The sequence below is a fragment of the Thalia democratica genome, chromosome 6, assembly GCF_965202585.1.
Source record: "Thalia democratica chromosome 6, ktThaDemo2.hap1.1, whole genome shotgun sequence".
NCBI lineage: Eukaryota > Metazoa > Chordata > Thaliacea > Salpida > Salpidae > Thalia > Thalia democratica.
Window position 1 is genome coordinate 1,688,807 of NC_139170.1, and position 20,675 is coordinate 1,709,481.

The 20,675-nt window shown below is 26.8% G+C and overlaps 2 protein-coding genes across 2 annotated transcripts; both read left to right on the forward strand.

Moving 5' to 3' along the window:
* The first annotated feature begins 1,649 nt into the window (after positions 1-1,649).
* LOC145838563 (fumarate hydratase, mitochondrial-like) lies at positions 1,650-4,584 on the forward strand. The gene is made up of 2 exons (XM_082946181.1): positions 1,650-1,866; positions 3,135-4,584. Exons 1-2 carry the CDS (start codon positions 1,688-1,690, stop codon positions 4,444-4,446), a joined length of 1,491 nt encoding a protein of 496 aa, XP_082802307.1. The 5' UTR covers positions 1,650-1,687; the 3' UTR covers positions 4,447-4,584.
* Positions 4,585-4,627: 43 nt separating this feature from the next.
* LOC145838564 (cysteine desulfurase-like) lies at positions 4,628-15,300 on the forward strand. The gene is made up of 9 exons (XM_082946182.1): positions 4,628-4,838; positions 7,051-7,203; positions 8,506-8,588; positions 9,227-9,335; positions 11,569-11,736; positions 12,721-12,879; positions 13,149-13,338; positions 13,576-13,741; positions 14,549-15,300. Exons 1-9 carry the CDS (start codon positions 4,665-4,667, stop codon positions 14,703-14,705), a joined length of 1,359 nt encoding a protein of 452 aa, XP_082802308.1. The 5' UTR covers positions 4,628-4,664; the 3' UTR covers positions 14,706-15,300.
* Positions 15,301-20,675: the final 5,375 nt, after the last annotated feature.

Here is a 20,675-nt window from a genome sequence, read left to right on the forward strand (position 1 = left end):
AGCTACAAACATTTTAAACTTACAAACTATGAAAAACTGGTGTACAAGTATAATGTCAAAATTGGCAGTACTTTTAGTAGATGTGTGTTATGCTGAATCAGGCATAACACAGATAATTCAGGCGACGAGTTTATTGCCTAAAATAAATCGAGTATGAAATTTTAATTTATAACAAAATTATCTCTATTAAGTATTAATTTTTCAGAAATATTCCTTTGTAAAAGTATTGCTCTTAACTAATACGTTATAAATTGTGGATTGTGGTACACTTAATTTATTGGTACTACTCATCATAATCAAGTTTTACCTTATTTTATTATATCTTATAAATGCTAGATTCTATTCGAGAATACTTTATTAAAATTAGACAAGACAGTTTCGACAAAGTATCTATTATAAAAAAATCACAAAACACTACTACAAAATATGTATTTCAAAAATATAAACTACTTTTGAAACTTTTATAAATCACTTGGCAAGAGTGCAAACTTAATATTATATACTCTTTATTGAACGACAAATAAAAGCGCTCAAAGTATTTGGACCTGGTGTACAAAAATCTTTCGGCTACCGAGTCGCCCACCACTTGGTTTGTCCAGGACATTAAACTAAGCTTAAAAAATAGCAACTATTTATATCTATTTCAAAAGACATAAAACAATTAAGTAAAAAAAAATTGAATAAAAACTTTTAGTGAGCAATAAACTATTAAAGGTTTAATTAACTAGCAAACATTTAAGTTTAACTCAAAAAATTTAAAGCTATTAACATACAATTTAAAATATTGACTCTATATTTTTAACAATACCTACAACAAGTAAACACAAATAAGTTCTAGTTAAGAACTCTTTGAGTAGTTCCTTCTCTCAACTACATAAAAAGCACTAACTGCTGCACACATAAAATGTATTTTATGCTGTTTATGAAATGTTTAATCAGTAATTAACCCTCGTTTCTCATTGGCTCATTTGGGTGCTTTAAGAAATCGCTTCCATTTATGGTCATTGTTGTCTAGTTCTTAATATTCTCTTAATAATTATTCCGAGTTTAAACAATGAAAAATGTAAGTTATTGCAGCGTATTAATTAGAAACATGTTTATGATAAAAAATGAATTTATAGCACAAATATTGATACTATTATTCTTATTTTTAAGAAAAAGAAATCTTTGATATGTTTCACAAACATAGATTTTAATTAAAAGCAACCTCTAACTTTAATAAAATTACACAATTAAAATTATCTGAAAAATAATATTATAAAAGTATAGGATTTTAAAGAACTTTGCTCGCTTTTTATTAGTTCAGTATAGACAAGTCAAAAAGAATGTTATATATAATTTTGGAATACTTTCTGTAGTTTAAAAAAAAAAGGTTTATAACTTTACAAATGAGCTGGCAATAAATTAGCGGCTTATTTTTTCTCTAATAATTTATTTAATACAAAAAAGTATTACTAAATAAATAGAAAGTAACTGCAAAACTTTTCTAAATTACAATGATTTATTTTAATTTATACTTTCTGAGCTACTATACTATTTTAAATTGCATTTAATTTTGAAATACCAAAAAATTGCACGCTTCAAAAGAAGCCATTTTCGGCCTTCGTTTCTTATTGATCTTGAAATTGCAGTGAATTTCCACACAAGCTTGTGCTGTTGCTCCAGTTTTGGCCAAAAATTTTGAATTATGAGTCTCATTTCTTCTGCTAAGTCAGCATTGAAATCAAAACAATTGATCCAAAGCTCCCAAAGACTGCTGACCATGTCTCACAAGCTAGGAAGCGCAGACGATTTCAGAGTTGAAACAGACAGTTTTGGCGACTTAAATGTGCCAGCAAACAAGTACTATGGGGCCCAAACTGCCAGGTTTTTAAATTATATTTGAATTTTTTTTTTGTTTTTAATGGTAAAAATCACCCAGTCTCATGCTCTATCCATTGAAACTATAAACGTTTTCTGCACAAAGCAATTTTGTTACATCATGTTTAGTTTTACCTGCCCCATTAAAACTTATAATTAACAAAAAAGTAGATAAAAACAAAAAATATTTTTCAAGCAAGTTGAAAAACATTGGTGGCAAGCAATTTGGAGAACATTAACAAGGCTAAAATCTTAATAATAGTTTATTATAGTTTATTGAACAATAAAAAAGACGCTCAAATATTTAGTCCTAAGACCTTGTGCACAAAGAACCTATTTGCACAAAACAGATTACTTTTAAAAACCACAATAAATGCCACAATAAAAACCACAAAGTATAGGAAAACCATAAAGCTTAAATCCACAAGCAATTGTTCACCAGTGCTACAACAAAAATCACATGAACAATCCAACCATGATATCACTGTCACCAGAGTGAACAATCAGTTGTTGACAAAGCTTACACTTTTATAAATATAATACATTAACACTTAAAATTTATATTAACAAAGAATGTTTTAATTTAAATTAATTGGTGTAACAACTCTTGTAAAAGTTTTAAAACTAAAATCATAATAATACACTTCTAAGTTTTATATACTAAACTAATATATAGTCTAAAACTAGTAAAAATTATTAAACTCTGCAAAAAAAAAGATAATTACCTATGATGATGTTGCACCAATATCAAACTGAAAATATATTAGGTTCAATTTCATTTTCAACCATATTTTTCTGCTAAAAATTTGTATGTTATAAATTTATAGATAAATTAAACTTATTTATCATAAACAAATAAAACTTCTATATTTAGATGCTTTTATTTGACAATATAAAGCAATTATATTAATACCTTTAAATTGATTACAATATAAATTCAACTAAATTTTTTAGTTAATCAAAGTTAAGTTTAATTCTTACTATGGATTTATAAAGCTTGTTTAAAACAAAGTATCTTTTTAGATTAAATATAGTAGGCTTAAAACATTGATTTTTAGCATATAATTATGGTAAAAAAAGACATCAAATATAATATGTTTTCAGTTTGATATTGGTGTGACATCATCCTAGGTAATTACCAATAAAAACAGTAAAAATAAATTCATGCACATTTTAACACAAGTTTAATATAAATCAAAAATCTTCTAAACACAAGTTATCATAGTTTTAATTAAAATTAACTAAAAATATACTTAAACAAACACAAATAACAGGTCGATGATGAACTTCAAAATTGGTGGTCCAAGTGAACAGATGCCGATTGAGGTCATCCACGCTTTTGCCATTTTGAAGAAGTCGGCTGCTGAGGCAAACAAGCAGTTTGGCTTGGACGCCAACATTGCAGAGACCATCAAAAAGGCAGCTGATGAGGTGGTTGCCGGCAAACTGGACTCACACTTCCCTCTGGTCATCTGGCAAACTGGCAGTGGCACCCAGTCCAACATGAACGTCAATGAGGTCCTTGCCAACAGGTCCATTGAGCTTCTGGGTGGAGAGTTAGGCTCCAAGGACCCGGTCCACCCTAACGACCACGTCAACAAGAGCCAGAGTTCAAATGATACCTACCCAACAGCCATGCACATTGCAGTGGCCCGGTCTCTCACTCAGACGCTTATCCCAGGACTGCAGACGCTCAAGGACGCTTTGGAGAAGAAAGCAAGGGAGTTTGATGACATCATAAAGATTGGCAGGACCCACACCCAGGACGCTACCCCATTGACACTGGGCCAGGAGTTTGGTGGGTACGTCCAGCAGCTGAAGAACGGCATTGCCAGGGTGGAAGCTTGCATGCCTAGGTTGTATGAACTTGCAGCGGGTGGCACTGCTGTTGGTACCGGTCTCAACACCAGGATTGGGTTTGCTGAGAAGGTGGCTGAAAACGTTGCTGCAGAAACCGGCCTTCCCTTTGTCACTGCCCCCAACAAGTTTGAAGCACTTGCTGCCCATGATGCCCTTGTGGAAGTCAGCGGGGCTCTCAACACAGTGGCCTGCTCCATCATGAAGATTGCCAACGACATCAGGTTCCTCGGTTCAGGTCCCAGGTGCGGTCTTGGAGAGCTCTCCCTTCCTGAAAACGAGCCAGGAAGCAGCATCATGCCTGGAAAGGTGAACCCTACCCAGTGTGAGGCCATCACCATGGTGTGTGCCCAGGTCATGGGCAACCACGTTGCCGTGTCTGTTGGCGGGTCAAACGGCCACTTTGAGCTGAACGTGTTCAAACCCATGATGGTCTCAAATGTTTTGAGGTCAAGCAGGCTGATTGGAGATGCTTGCGTGTCCTTCACAACAAACTGCGTTGACGGCATTGTGGCCAACCGTGAGAAGATCAATGACCTCCTGTATGAGTCTCTGATGTTGGTGACTGCTTTGAACCCCCATATTGGCTACGACAAGGCAGCCAAGATTGCCAAGAATGCCCACAAGAAGAACCTGACTCTGAAGCAGTCGGCTATTGAGCTGGAAATTCTGACTGAAGAGCAGTTTGATGAATGGGTCAAACCAGAGAACATGCTTGGACCAAAATAAATAAGAACTGTGTTTTTTTGATCATGTATTTGTTAAACAAAAAGAACTTATTCAATAACTATTAGATAATTTTATTAAGATTTACTTGTTATAAACCTCTTTTTATAAACTATTGTACTACTGTATTGTTCTCAATGTATGTAATAAATTTTACTTTAAGCAAATTCTGTTGAACTTTTAAAACTTTTAAACATCTCAGGAACTAGCAACAATAAATAATGGACAAAATATTTAAAAAACATAGCATGCTGGTGAACCAGTCAAAAAATCTAGTTAAAAGGTTTCAGTCAAGCAGTGAACAGTTGGTTCATAAGAGCATTGGAGAGGCCAGTCAGAACAAGGGTCTTGGAGACTGGGACCCCAACTTCAGACCTGTTTACATGGATTCACAGGTAAAATATTAATAAACTTTTAACTTTATTAATATATAACTTGAGATACATGTACTCACAAATTAATAAAATATTGCCAAATGATTTATATTTAAAAATTGTTAGTAATTAAAAGCAATTTTAGACCTGTTACTCACATGTTTGTTTTGTAGTTGTTGTTTAGATGTTAAATAATATAAGTAAGTTAGAATTCTTTTATATTATGCATTATTAATACACAATTTTTGATATTTTGCTTCTACAAAATATTTTAGTAAGTTGCTTTCAAAAGCTTTCTTAACAGTTTATATATAGTTATCTCAATAGCTAATTGTATCAAGTTTATAACTACTTAAAAATAAGTTTAGTTGAGAACATAATTTAGATTATTTTGTTATAAAAGCAATAATGTATAATTTTTAACTCTTTAAAACTAGTGGAAAATATTATGAATTTGATACACAAACTTGTTATACTTGATGCCATAGGGGACTAATTACATTTTGTAGAACGCTTAAATCTCAAAAGTTTTGAAAAATTTTTAAAGTTGTAAAAAAGCTGCTGGTAAAGTTCAAAATATAATTCACTTAGTTTTGTCCATCTCACAGGGCTGCCCCTAATTATACTAGTAACTACTTTTTATAATTCTTTCAGATTGGTAAAAATATTGAACATTAAGTAAGAAGTATTAACCTATTTGTTTTTTAATGTAGAGTGTATGGTCAGGATTGCCACATACTCAGTTTATTCAAGCTAGTTTGAAATAAAAAAAATTCTGGCTTGTTTGAGTTGTTTTTGCAAAATTCAGAGTAGTTTAGATATTTTTTAAAAACTCAAGTTATTTTAACTGTTTTCTTTAATATTAAAGCTATTTTTTTTTTAATTTAAAATTTTCATTTTTATTAAAACCATGTTTTGTTTCGTCTTTTTTTATTAATTTGGTATTTTAGCTTGATTAACAGTTTTTTTTTTCAGCTCTTAGTTCATACTTATTCAATTTTCGATTTTTGAAATCATTGTTTTTTGATTTTTTTTTTCAAAGAGTCGCAGCCCTGTTTGTAATAGTTCTAAAGCAATACAATTAAAAAAGTAATTGTTTATTACAACTTTCTGCATTGTTTAGTTCTTTACAATATATACTGTTAAATAAACTTTGTGTTTGAAATTTATTTTATGTTACATAAACCTACTTCATGTTTAGCTGGTTAAATGTAATAAAAAAAAAGTTTTAAATAATTAATTGATTTACTTATTTTCAAATTGTAACTACCATATTTTTTTAATGCAGTAATTGAATAATGTAGTTAAAAAGATAATTCTTAACTCTTTTATAGAGAAATAAATAGATAATAGTTGGTCACAAATCCATAAAATTTTGCAGAATTCTCAAAAAATAATGTTATTATTATTTCAGTGGTTTTAGATTTAGTTTAAGTTTTAGTTTTATATCAATAATTTGCCATTCATTAGTTTAAAATTCTCAGCTCAACATTATAGTTTGATAAACTAAAGAAAGTAGTATTCTTATCATCATATGTTAATTTTCTTCAGGCAATAACATTGTATAATAGTTTCCATTTGACTTAAATAAAGACTATGTTACTAATTTTAGTTTAGTTCACCACAGATATTTCTTCAGTTTAAACTTTCATTTCTGGCAATAAAAACATCTTACTTAATGTTTTAGTTTCATAAAACAAAAAATAATCTCATTAGGTTTTTTTTTGAAATCAATAGTTTTCTGTGTATTAGACAACATAAATTCAATCACAGTAAAAAAAGTTTTAAGTTTATAATATAAAACATCTATTTTAATTGTAATCTTCTTTTTAATTTAGTTTTATTTCTAATTGAAGTGCAAATGTTTATTTAGTCGAGCTACAGCTGTTTGAAAAGTCAATCTCTTTATGCCCTAACAATAATACTGTAATTTTTTATCATTATATCTTTTGATCTATTTTCTCCATTTCTCAATAGGCAACAACTTTATTCATAACATATTTTATTTATTTATATTTATTTTATAAATAGCTGTTTTTTCAGACAATAATGTTAATTAGTTAAACATACAGTATTTTTAATTCGAATGAATTTCCTAGGCAACAACAAAATCTTAATTCTTTACCTATTTTATTTTCTCTAGACACGAATTGTCAGCTATGTCTTAATTTAAACATACTTACTAAATGAATGTTTTACTTCATTTTTAAAAAATATATAAATTTCACAATAGGCAACAACCCCCCTAGATCCGCGTGTGTTAGACAAAATGATGCCTTACCAAACAACGTATTACGGAAACCCTCACTCGAGAACTCATGCGTTCGGATGGCAAGCCGAAGACGCTGTGGAACATGCCAGGAAGCAAGTTGCTGATTTAATCAAGGTATTTATAAAAGTTTTGAATATAAATATATTTATGTATGTAAAACATATTTGAAAATTGCTGATTTAATCAAGGTATTTATAAAAATAAATAATAATAGTGATATATTTGTATGTAAAACATATTTGAAAATTGCTGATTTAATCAAGGTATTTATAAAAGTTTTGAATATAAAGTTTTATAAATACATTTGTATGTAGAACATATTAGAAAGTTGCTGATTTAATCAAGGTATTTATAAAAGTTTTGAATATAAATATTTTTGTATGTAGAACATATTAGAAAGTTGCTGATTTAATCAAGGTATTTATAAGAATTTTGAATATAAGTACTTTTGTATGTAGAACATATTAAAAAGTTGCTGATTTAATCAAGGTTATTATAAAATAAATAATGATAGTAATATATTGTCTATAGTAGAAAATATGTTGCTGATCTTAGTAAGATATATATAAACTTTTTTAAGTATACAAACTATCTGAAGGAAACAAATTAGTTTATGTTAATAAGTTTTTAATATTCTACAACTTATTACAAATACTAAGCAAACTTGTAATGAATACTCAACATTAATTAGTTGAGATGTTTTAGCTTACGCACTGATATGTAGTTGAAGTTTTCTACTGAAAAAAAAAACTTTTTTTTCAGTATAAAATAAATTACAAATTAAGTTGTTATAAATTAAAATAAAGTATTTTGTAACAATGACAATTATTATTATAGCAACAAAAGGGTTGCCACACAATCAGGATAATTCAGGACAATTTGAGATTTTGTAACCTCACTATAACTCAGACTATATTGATTTTTTTACAACTCAGTATGACTTAAGCCAGTTTGGTTTTTCTTATAAAACTCTGGATATTTGAAAAATGTCTAAAAATCTTAGGCCATTTTTTTATAGATTTTAAAATAAATTTAGTTGGTTTAGTTTCAATATTTTATTTTTTTATAATCAGTTTTGTTGAATAACATGATTTTGATTAATTTTGAAAACTTTTCACATATTTTTAAAGTTTTGAAAAAACTCTGGGTGACTCAGGACAGTTTAAAGTTACTCAAGGAAATTTTTTTGACTTACAGAGTGGCAATCCTGTTTATATCACAAACTTTTTGAAAATAAAATACTGTAATTGTAATTCATTCATGATTGAACTCAATATTTTAATACCTAAACCATTTAGACTTAAAAAGTTTACATACAAATACTGCAATATATCAATTGTAAAATTAACTATAAAAAGTTTGCAATAAATAAACATTTTAGTTTAATACAACATAAACACAAATATTTATCTTTAGGCCGACCCAAAAGAAATAGTGTTTACCAGTGGGGCAACCGAATCAAATAATATTTCTGTAAAAGGTGTAGCCAGATTCTACAAGTTAGTTTTATATTATTTATCTTAAAGTTTTGAAGAATTTTTTTTTGTTCAACTACATTACACATGATAAAGTTAAGTTTAATTTGTTTTGCTACTGATTAATTTATGAACATTTACTTATTGTGAATTTAAAACTATTAAATTTTTGGGTTTATGGTACTTATAAGATATATTTAAATGTTAAAATTGTCTGTGGATGAAATATACTAATAAAACTAGTTTTTATAGTTTAAATTGCCATAAATAAAACTTATGAGACTTATTACTAAATTATTTTTTTCTGTTTAAAACTTACAAACATGTATGTCTCTTAAGAATACACAAAAAAAGTTCAAAAGTACATATTTTTTAATATTTTGTGTATTTAATTACTTAGATCTAGTAAGAAACATGTTATAACTACACAAATACTAAATTATAAAAAATAATTTTAATTAATAATAAATAAATTAATTGTTTATTAATTATTTATAAAAATTGTTCAGATCAAGTAAGAAACACGTTATAACAACACAAATACTAAATAAAAATAAATAATTCATATCTGGGTGTTTAGGTCGAAATTTTTTTATTACAATCATCTGAAGTAAAAAGTAAAACTAGTTTATTTTTATTAATTATTTATAAAAATTGTTCAGATCAAGTAAGAAACACGTTATCACAACCCAAATCGAACATAAATGTGTTTTGGATTCATGTAGAGTTTTAGAAAATGAAGGTTTTGATGTGACCTACCTACCAGTTAAAGTTGGTTTGATTTGGAATTGATTTAATTATTTATTAGAACCTTTACAAAATGTTTTTATAACGAGTACTTTTAATTTACAATTTTCATCAAAAGCAAAATGCATTTAAAAGTTTTGTAAAAGTTTCTATAGTCACTTATCATTAAAAAAAAAATGTTATTTCCTGTAATAAGGTTAAAACAAAAACAGAACAAAATCAAAAACTTTCGATTAATTTTTTATTTATAGCTGCAAAAAAAAGTTTTTGTTATTTGTTAAGCAAAGGATTTAAAACAAGCTTTAGTTTTTTTACCAATTATCATTAAAAAATTTTACCTGTAAAATTTTATTACATTAAATAATTATATATTTATGAATGTCCAAAAGAAATTTATGAGATGAAAGTAATTTTTTTAATAGTAAATAAAGTTTTGTGCATTTTATTTAAACTATTTATTGTTTTAATATTATTTATGGTGAATATATTTAAAAATTAAATGTATTATGCTATTAAGTAGTGTTATAACTCACATCTAAATTTGAATAAAACGTGTTAAAATATTATCACGAAAAGTAAAGTAAAGTGCATAAGTGTATTTAAATAAAAAATTATGCAATGAAATTTAAGTTTGTTATACACAAGCTTACTAGGTATATAAATCGTTTATAATACTCATACTTTATCATTTATACTTATAAAGTTTACAGTTAAAGTTTAAAGATAAGTTTATTCAAACTTCGAATAGATTGTTGCAACATAAAATGAAACAATCTTTTATGTGGGAGTAACAATTAAAACGTAATAATAAAATTACACATAGTGTTTCAGCTGTTTTTATTTTCATATTTGTACCATTTAATACTTGTTATAATTATAAAGAAGTAAAATATAACGGAGTAAGTTTATTTTGAAATTAATTATAAATGTACATGAGTATAATTGAAAACTAATTTCAAAAGAAAGTATCATAATAATTTAAATTATAATTTTCAGAAATTAGTTGCAACAAAAAGTAAAAACTCTTTTTTGCATTTAAGAATTTTAGTTTCATCAGAAGTTTTAAAGGCCATAGGGGGGGGGGGGGGAGGTAAAACACTTTTTTTACAAAAATTAACTTTTGCTTTTATATTAATGCTTTAAGTACAAACTACGAGCCAGTTTTTGTAGAATTCAAAAGTTTCATTTAACTAAAAAAATTTTTTTTTGTGTAAAAAGTTTCGGATACAAATGTATGGACGGCAAATTTTTCGGGGTCAATTTTCTCGAAAATTTAAAAAATCACTAAAAATCTATCACCACCTTCATTTTTCAAGCAATCTTCTTCAAATTTCCAGGAAATGTTCCTTATATTAAAAGAAAAAAATGTTACTTATGAATTTTAATAATTTAAATAAATAAAAATTAAAAAAAAAATATTTTAAACATTTTTACAGAAATTTTTTAAAGTCCAAAGTAATGTTTTTTTGTTATTGTATAAAGATTAGACTGAAAGTTTGAAGAAGATTGCTTGAAAAATGTAGAAGGAGGTATATTTTAAATAAAACAGTCTTTTTTTGCTGTTTTAGTTTTCCCTTCCAATAGGGAACCTATTATGCGGCCCAACTTTAACTGGTCATATCTCAAAAAATAAACCGATTTTTCTAAACAATAAAAAGCATTTTGAAGCTTAGAAAAAAATCTATAAAATAAGATCAACTTGTAAAATCATGGTTCACCCCCCTATGGCCTTAATTTGCAATGTCTAATAACCATTTGCAACTTTGAGTATTTAAATTACTCATTTTCACAAAGGTTTTTGAAATAATACTATTTTTTATCAGGTAATGAAATAAAATCAAAATTATTTACTAAGTAGACATTTAAAAGAATAAGTTAAAGGTGTTGTGACGTATAAATAAAAGATTTAAACAAAAACGAATTTTAGCATGTATTGAGTAAAGATATGTTAGCTGGTCATTTTTAATAATTTAGATTTTCTATAAAATATTAAATTTAATAATATTAAGTGGAATATCCGACTGATTACAGAGCACTGTAGAAATTTCTGAGTGAAAATTTACAAGAACTATTTATTTATAGTATAAATATAAGTTGAGTTTACCGCTAAAGATTTTCAAGAAAGTGTTAAGACCAGATATATAAATGAGTATTTATTAACTGTTTTTAAAACAGGAAAATGGTCTTATATGCATGGAAGATCTACAGAAAGCGATAAACTTCTGTTTTATATACTTAATAACGAATTGTAATACAGGAAAATGGTCTTATATGCATGGAAGACTTACAGAAAGCGATCAGACCAGACACTTCACTGGTCAGCATCATGATGGTCAACAACGAAATTGGTGTCCAGCAACCAGTAGATGAAATTGGTCAATTGTGCAGGAGCAAGAAAATATTCTTCCACACAGACGCTGCTCAGGTATTAAATTTAATTAAAAATAATAAAAAATGTGTTTTATGTAGTTTATTATGTTATCTGTTGCTTTGTAGAGTAGATGCTGCTCAGGTTAATAATTTTCATTAAAAATAGTTGAAAAGTTGTTTGCTATTTTATCGGTTGCTTTATAGACGCTGCTGAGACTTAATCTAATATTTAAAGAAAACATTAAATTGTATTTTTTAGTATATAATGTTCCATACAGTTGTGGAACTGGTTATAGTTATGTTGTATTTAATAAGTCATAAAATAATTTATTATGCTGTATATTGTTTTACACATTTGTAGAATGATAGGTTTGAAATGTTGCATAAAATATAATATAAAAAATTTTGATTTTTTGCGAATTGAAGTTGATTTGTGTTTTTTTAAGTCTACCGAAGTTGTAAAAATTATTATTATTTTATCTTTACTTTTATACAATTGAAACACAAATTAAATTTAATTATAATTCATTATTTAAAAAAAAATGTTGTGGTATGCTTGTTTAGTATGACTAATATGACTTATATGTTGAATATTTTGTAATGTGTTAGTTTAAAAAAACAAAAAATTATTACATTTTCCTAATATTGTCTTGTATTTAAAAATTTTAATAAAAACTTTATTTATATTTATTACTAAATTGATGCATTTTGTACTGAATTTTTCTATAACATAAAAATTGTACATACAACACTAAGCAAAATGTAAAAAGTAACACAAAGTATAAATACTTGATGTTAAGAAATAACTTTTTTTATTTACAGTTACTAATATATAATAAATTAGTAATAACTAATTAATATATTTTATTTAAATAGAAGCTAGTTTATTTAATTTACTAATAAACTAGCTTCTTAAAACTTGTTGTTTTCCACAATAAGTTGAACTAAAATCAATACAGGCCTTGGAATGATGGGAAAAGAGCCATTAATCATAAACTCAATAAACTGTAAAAAATACATTTTACTTTTTTCTATACAGGCGGTGGGAAAAGTCCCAGTTGACGTTGACCAGATGAAGATAGACCTGATGTCCATCAGTGGTCACAAAATATACGGACCCAAGGGTATTGGGGCGTTGTACGTCAGAAAGCGACCCAGAGTGAGGGTTGAGGCGATTCAGTCGGGCGGTGGGCAAGAGGTAGTTGTTTTATTAATTTAATATTCAATAAGGAAAGTATTATTGAGAACCTCTCTATTTTTAAGCCTGCACTCAGTAAAATATATAATAATAAACATAAAGTGTAAAAAATAATATTAAAAACAGGATATATTTAAACAAAGACGAATTTTCTGTTTTTTTTTTTCAAACATATAGCAGTAGCTAATAAAGAGAGGAATAACAATGTGATTTATTAATTATTTTTAGAGAGGAATTACAACATACAATATAATTTAATTATTTAACAGAGAGGAATTCGCAGCGGTACGGTACCCCTCCCACTGATAGTCGGACTCGGCGAAGCGTGTCGAATTTCGCAAACAGACATGAGTTTTGATATGGAGCATGTTAGAGAATTGTCTGATCATCTGATTCATCAGATCACATCACAGCTTCCGCTTGTTGTGAGGAATGGCGACCATAAGGACAGCTACCCTGGTTTGTTAAAATTAAATTTTCTAAATTTCTCCCCAAAGAGTTTAGAAAAGACTTGGTAAAAGCACTGTCATGTGTTTGATGTTAAAAAATCCCCATCAGTTTTATTTAAATTAATTAAATAATAATTGTATCTTACAGGCAAGGTTTAATCAACATTAATTACTTTTTACTAGGTCTACCCTGGTGTAACGGGAGTAAACTAAATAAGTTTAAGTATAATGAATTTTATTTTCACAGGATGTGTCAACTTTTCGTTCGCCCACGTTGAAGGGGAGTCGCTGTTGATGGGGGTGAGAGATCTGGCGCTCTCTAGTGGCAGCGCCTGTACTTCCGCTTCATTGGAACCCTCGTATGTTTTGAGAGCAACCGGATCAGATGATGCTAATGCTCATTCTAGTATCAGGTATTAAAAATAAATATTTTTATTATAAACAAACAAATACAAATAGTGCTCATTTAATATCATGTATTAAAAATAAACATTTTTATAATAAACAAATAAATACAAATAATGCTCATTCAAGTATCAGGTATTAAAAATAAATATTTTTATAATAAACAAATAATAACAAATAATGCTCATTCAAGTATCAGGTATTTAACTTTATAATGAACAACTAAAATATATTATATTAAGTAACAAGTATTGATTATCTTATATAAATAATTAAAATGTATTTATTATACCAAACCGTATTAGATACAAATTATTTTTTTCACCGTAAATAACTAAACTATATTATATAATTATGTATAAGATATATTGATTTAATTACTAATAATTATTACTAACAGTAGTCAACTATAAAAATATTTTATTATATAATTAAATTTTTCATTAAAATAGAGGTTGCAGTATTTTTGATCTATAAAGATTTTTTTTTACAAGTTTTTTGTTTTTAGAACTCCACTTTTGCATTTAGAATATAATTATCAATATTTATAATGAAAAAAACTTTTTTCATAACTTTTAAATTATTTAATGCAAATTTTGTCATTTTAATAAGCAGTAATAAATTGTAATGAATTAAGTTACAACAAACTCTTACTAGTCAAACGAATTCTACTGACAAACATTTTTTTAAATTAAAAAAAAATTTTACTTTAAAAACAAGTTTACATTTAGTTACAAACAAATTGGTTTCATAAAAAAATACAAATTCTATTAAACATGGTTTTTTTTATATTTTTATCTAATAATCACCAACAGATTCGGAATTGGAAGGTTCTCCACTAAGGAGGAAATTGACTACACGGTAGAGAAAATTGTCAAGCAAGTCAAAAACCTGAGAGATTTGTCACCATTGTGGGAAATGGCACAGGAGGGTATTGACATTTCAACTATTCAGTGGGGACAACAGCATTAAGCAGTAATGACGTTTCAACTTGGGGTGGCAAATATTACTTGAGTGTTTAAAGATAATAGAAACTGTATTTACAGATAAAATTTAAAAATGTTCAACATAATAGAAATAAAATATAACTTTAACATATTATCTTTTTGAAAACGTTCAAGTGATTTTTGCTACCCCCAATTTAGTTCCCAAAGCCGCCCCTAAAACAACGACATAATTGTAGTGTCATTTCAACTGGTTGTCGTCATCGTAATGACATTTTAACTGATTAAAATTTGAGTTGTCACCATTTTTTTGTGGTAGTCAACTATTCATAGGTCAAACATATTAGATTAAGAATTTTTTTTGTTGCAAATTAAAATTGTTTTGACAACATTTAAATCTTTGCACTAGAATACGTAAGAAATTTACTTGAAAGTAATACAAAACTTATATCCAGCTATATTAAAGAAAAGTTGTTTTATATTTTCAATTTCATAATTATGAATAATTGACAAATAAATAAAAAGCTAAGTTACTAGCTTGGTGTGATAATTATTTAAATTTAATTTGTGTGTGTATAATTAAAGCAATTATTACTTTTCTATAATTCCCTTGAAGTGAATAAACAATTTTGTGTAATAAAATCATTGTAAAAAATAAAGGGTGATTTATTTTTGTGTAAAATAAATCGTTATGTAATTATTTAATTTCAAAACTCATTATAAAAATTAATTAATTAATGATAATATGAGAATCCATTACCTTTAAAATGAATTGAACTGTTAGGTTTAGTTTATCTATAAATACTTTTAATAATATAAAAGTAATGATTTAGTAAGTTCATATTTATTTTTGATTTTTTTTATTTAATCCATTCAATCATTTTAAAAGTTGCTGCTTTACTATTTTTATTAAAAGGATTTAAAGATACTAAGTTGCTTTTTAAAGTTGTAAGGCTTTTTATTCTTGTAAAAGAATCTAACTAGTTTAACGTTTTTTTTTTGGTAGCTTTCTATTTTAAGGTGTACTAAGTTATGTTTGGTAATAAAATTTAGTGTTATTATATTTTATCAAATCTATGATTTTCTTAGTAACATTTTTACTTTTACTAAAGTTTTGGATGAAGAAATAAATACAGTCTAGAAATGTAAAACTACAAATCAATTTCAGCACTTTCTGAAGGCCAAATCTCAATAAATATTTGAAGTTGAAAAAAAAAAATCTAATTAATAAAAGTTATGTTGGTATTGGATATTTTGAAAAACACTAACATTTCACAAACATTCTTAGAGTTTGAAATGTCGAAGTAAATACTGAAGCGCTTGTTTTGTAGGGTTGCTTTGATTCAGGAAATCCGTATCTTATTGTTGTTATGTACCAAATTTAGAGTCAGGCATCGGCGAACTGTGGCCCGCGAGCATGTTTTCATATTAATTAAGATGCGACCCTATGGCATGAAAATTTGACCCGCAAAACAATTTAGAAATACTAGATGCTCCAGAAATCGAAGTATAAAGCAAAAAGGTATATTATCAAAATCCACCCGTTTTTTTATTTTCTTTGTTTATCAATTTATTTCATATATTTTTTGCTTATTGTTCCACTATCACTGTTATCCCATACCCTCGATCGGTAAGCGGTTCTCGAATTTTACTGGGTGGATTTTGAACGTGTACCAGCAAAAATAATGTTGATAAATTTCACAAAATTTTTCAATTCCTAAGATTCGTGATATTCAAGTAATTTAAACAAATAACTCGAAAGTTACATACAAATATATTTCTGGCCTGTTATGAAGATTAAAAGCTTATGACAAATTAGTTGCGACATAAATTAAATATTTTCTTGAAACTTTTTATACTTTGTAAATAAGCCAATTTTTGAACCTATAACGGTGTTTTATTAATAAAAAGAATAAAACAGTTATACTGATGATAGACTTCTACAAAGAAGAAAATTATGTAATAGTTCAGATTAATTTGGAAAACAATACGCTTGTATACTTTACATAAATTGTGTTACTTTTTAATAACTTTATTAAGAAAGAAAAAGTTTTATTAGACTAGTTATTTTAATTCTTATGTTAGTTTCAGTAATGACTAAATAGTATAACAAAAATGTTTTTTAAATTAACAATCCTTTGTAATAGGTATTTTTACCTTGTATAATATCACCTTTACTTTTATCTTTTAATCAAAATTTTGTTATTTTAAAGATTTAAATCAAGGCTTTTAACTACCATATGTTTTCTTATTCAGTATTTATTTCGTTCACTATCAAAATAACTTGAGATGTTTTTCGCCATCAATAATAAATAATGAACTTCACCGCACGACTACAGCACTGTTTAAAAAGTTTTAACTCAAAATTTGCACAAGAGTAATTCCGTAATAAACATAAAATATGCACCAAAAATAAAGCATGTTTGTAAAACTTTTTTTAATAAAAAAACTGAATTTGTTTCCACTGCGTTAGTGTTGGTTTTTTGCTATAAACCAAAAATTGATTTTGCGGATCGTAGTTTGCCAACTCCTGTAATAAAGTATGCGATTGATTGGTAGCGTTTAGTTTTAATCAAGACCAATCCACTACAAATTATCTGCTACTATTTTGATGTTGTTTAAATTACATGAGTATCACGAAACTCAGGAGTTAAAAAATTGTGGCCCGCGATGTGCTTTTCACTCTAAAATACATTTTTAGACCAACAAAAAAGCTGAAAGCTTGCCGTTAGATTGTTGATTTTATAGTTATTAGAAATATATTATTATTGTTTATTTTATTACGTTTTGAGTTGGAAGCAGCACTTTGCATACTTATTACATCAACTATTTTAAACAACTTCGGCCCGCCGTAGACTTTTTCCTGCCCGCGAGCAATTTTTTATATGAAAATCAACCAGTGACTTATTAAAGGTTGTAACCTATAACTGAGTACTATGATTTGAAAAAAGATGAAAGATTAAACAAAAAAAAAACAGCATTTAAGTCTAATAATAGTTGTTTAACGACAAAATTGAAAATCATTCATTCAAGAACGGACAACCAAGATTTTTTTATCAATTTTTTTTGCGCGAAAACTGCCAAGTGACGTAATATAATTTTACGGAGAATTTTCATCGAATATTCCAGATACATATAGCAATCGAAATAACGACATGCTACCAACATCTATCAATCGCAAAATTTTTGAAATGCGTCAGTGACCTTTTGTCGGACGCATAATAGACTGATAATTTATAACGAGGGCCGGATAAATAAACCTTCCCAGCTAATTTCCTGCCCGTCACTTGGTTTTAAGCTAAAAACAACGAATGCGAAAGAACCAATTTTATAAGAAACACGACAAGATTTATATAAAAATGCTAAAATCAGTCCGGGACACTGTTAATTTTTTGTTTGCAATTTCTTTCTGCATCAGTAGTTAGAAAAAATTAGTTTTGAAAAATATTCAAACTTTTATTACACGTTACATAAATTTAGAACGTTTTCAGATTTACAATCCGTCCTCAATGAAAATTATACAAACTTTTATTACTTATAATGAGCATGCTCATTTTTTGGTTATGGTAGCTTTTCTCTCTTCACTAATTTTATTCAATTGAAAGTAGCTCAATATTGAATAAATACATTAATTTTTTTTTTATAGTACTTAGTATATATTAACTTAATATTTAATGAGGTTTCCTATTAGTAAATACTTCCTTATGTTTTAGAATAATGTGAAACTACTTAAATAATTTACCAAAATTTTTTATGTTTATACTTCAATGTTTTTTTTGATAAGTGTTTCTTAAGTTTTTAAAAATCTTACAACTTTTGATTAATAGTTAAAATCCTCACTTGATTATATAAATTTACATTTATTAATAGAAAAATACATTTCTATGTTTTTATAATATATTTTTATTTGTACGTCTATTAGTGGGTTTCGGTCTTACAACCTTAAACTGTTACGTTTGAATTTTACATCTATACTAATTTAAACTTTTTATGATAGTATTTTAACAAGTCAAATATAAAACAAGTTTAAACTGTGGTTTTAACTTTTTTACTTGTAAAACTGTCTCTGAATAAAAAATCTGTTAATTTTTAGGCACAACCTTTTTTGCTAAAACCCAGATCTAATTCAGTCTTTTGTTGAAAAGGTCCGCAAAGATAAATTTTCTAAACTTTGCGACAAAAAAACTTTTAAGTTAGCAGTTAAATTGTAAAAAAACGATAAAAGTTCAAAAAGAAAAAACAGTTACTTTTTTTAAGCAAATAATAGTTTTATGGTTTTTAGGAAAACTAGTTTTTATTTAAATCAAAATTCTAATCCGTAATAAGTCGATGTAGCTGGATCTTAGTTTTGAAGTTTGTTATTTCACCATCAAATACAAGTTTTTACAGACCAGTGTTTATCATGAGTTTTAAAAAAAGTTATCGCAATGTGAAAGAGAACCTTTGTTGTATTTTAAAATACAAGCAAATTATATGTGCATATAGTATTGTACAGAACTGAAAATGGTAATATAAAACAATTGTTTTTAGAGTTTTAACTATAAGTATGAGCCTTTAAAACTTAAACTAAAGCAAATCTTGAAAAGCTCCATTTATTTAATAGTTATGCGTTTTACTGATATCAACTGGAAAGGTTAAAATACGAGTATACATGTTATACTTTATATAATTTATTTTCTATATATTTATAATTTGTAAATACTATGGTTTTTTTTTTCAACTATGTCTTTAAGCATGTTGTCCTAATGAACTAATTCAAAAAATATATAAGTTTTAGGATCACTAAGACTTTAATAAAATTAAATTGGTAACAGCTCTTGTATAAAATCAAAAAAACATGGAACCAAAAATTATTGCCTTTGGTAACTTTCGATAAAAAAGTGTAGCTTACATTACTATTTTAAGTGCACTATAAAAGTACATTCTTAGCTAAAGACAAAACATCAAAATGCAATCATAAAGAATCGTAGATAGCTATACTTTAGAACAAGCTTTTATTGGTAATAATATTTTATTAACCTTTACTCAAAACAGTTAAATATTGTACAAAGCAAAAAAGGACATAGCCTTAATTACTTGTTGTTTTCAAGTTAAACTAATAAACCAATAGTATGTAAACACCCGTATATATCGAAAGTTTTTAGTTGCTGCAAATTTCTTTTGTAGTTTTTTTTTTAATTTAAATGTTTATGAGCCAGTTTGAAATTAATAAACATTTAAAAAAAACTTAATACTAAGCAAAAAAAGTTGAAAAATACTAAACAAACAATTTTAGTTAAAATTTTTTTAATTAACACAAAATTAACTTTAACTTAACAATTTTATGTTTAAACCAAGCTCGATTTTTTAGCTGATGTCAACCGAAAAAACAAAATGTTCTGATTTAATTATTTTTAAGTTATTTTGACAAGACTTTTGTAAAATTAAACAATTATAAGTCCTGAACTTCTGCATATTTGTTCAATCATAGTACAGTAGTAGAAAACTCTACTTATGTGTAGCTTTTTTATTAGTTATAAAAAGTTGACAAAACCAATAAGTTGTAACTATTTTCAACAATAAGTTTTGTCTATGAAAAGGCATTTAAGCTGAAATTGTGGTGTATGACTCGAAAACCGATTTATTTTTATGCCAAGTAGGACCAAATTTTTTGAGAGCGTCGTTAAATATTATTTAGTATTATATAAAAGAAAAAGAAGCTCTAGTGTAAATTGATGCTGAAATATGCAGGTTTTCAAGTTTAAAAACGCTTCATTGTTTACTATTTTTACTATTTATTTAAAGGTACGGTAAATAAAAAAATAGTTAATATAATTTTATAACTTAATAATAAAACTAAACAACTTGCTATCTTTTTATCAATTGTTTATCTTTCTATAATTTAAATTCAAATATTTTATTTGATGATGAGTATACACTATCCAAGATGTTTTTGATGAGATTGTTGATAAAATAACTAATATGTTGATAAAAGACTAGGTTTAAAAATAGATTAAAT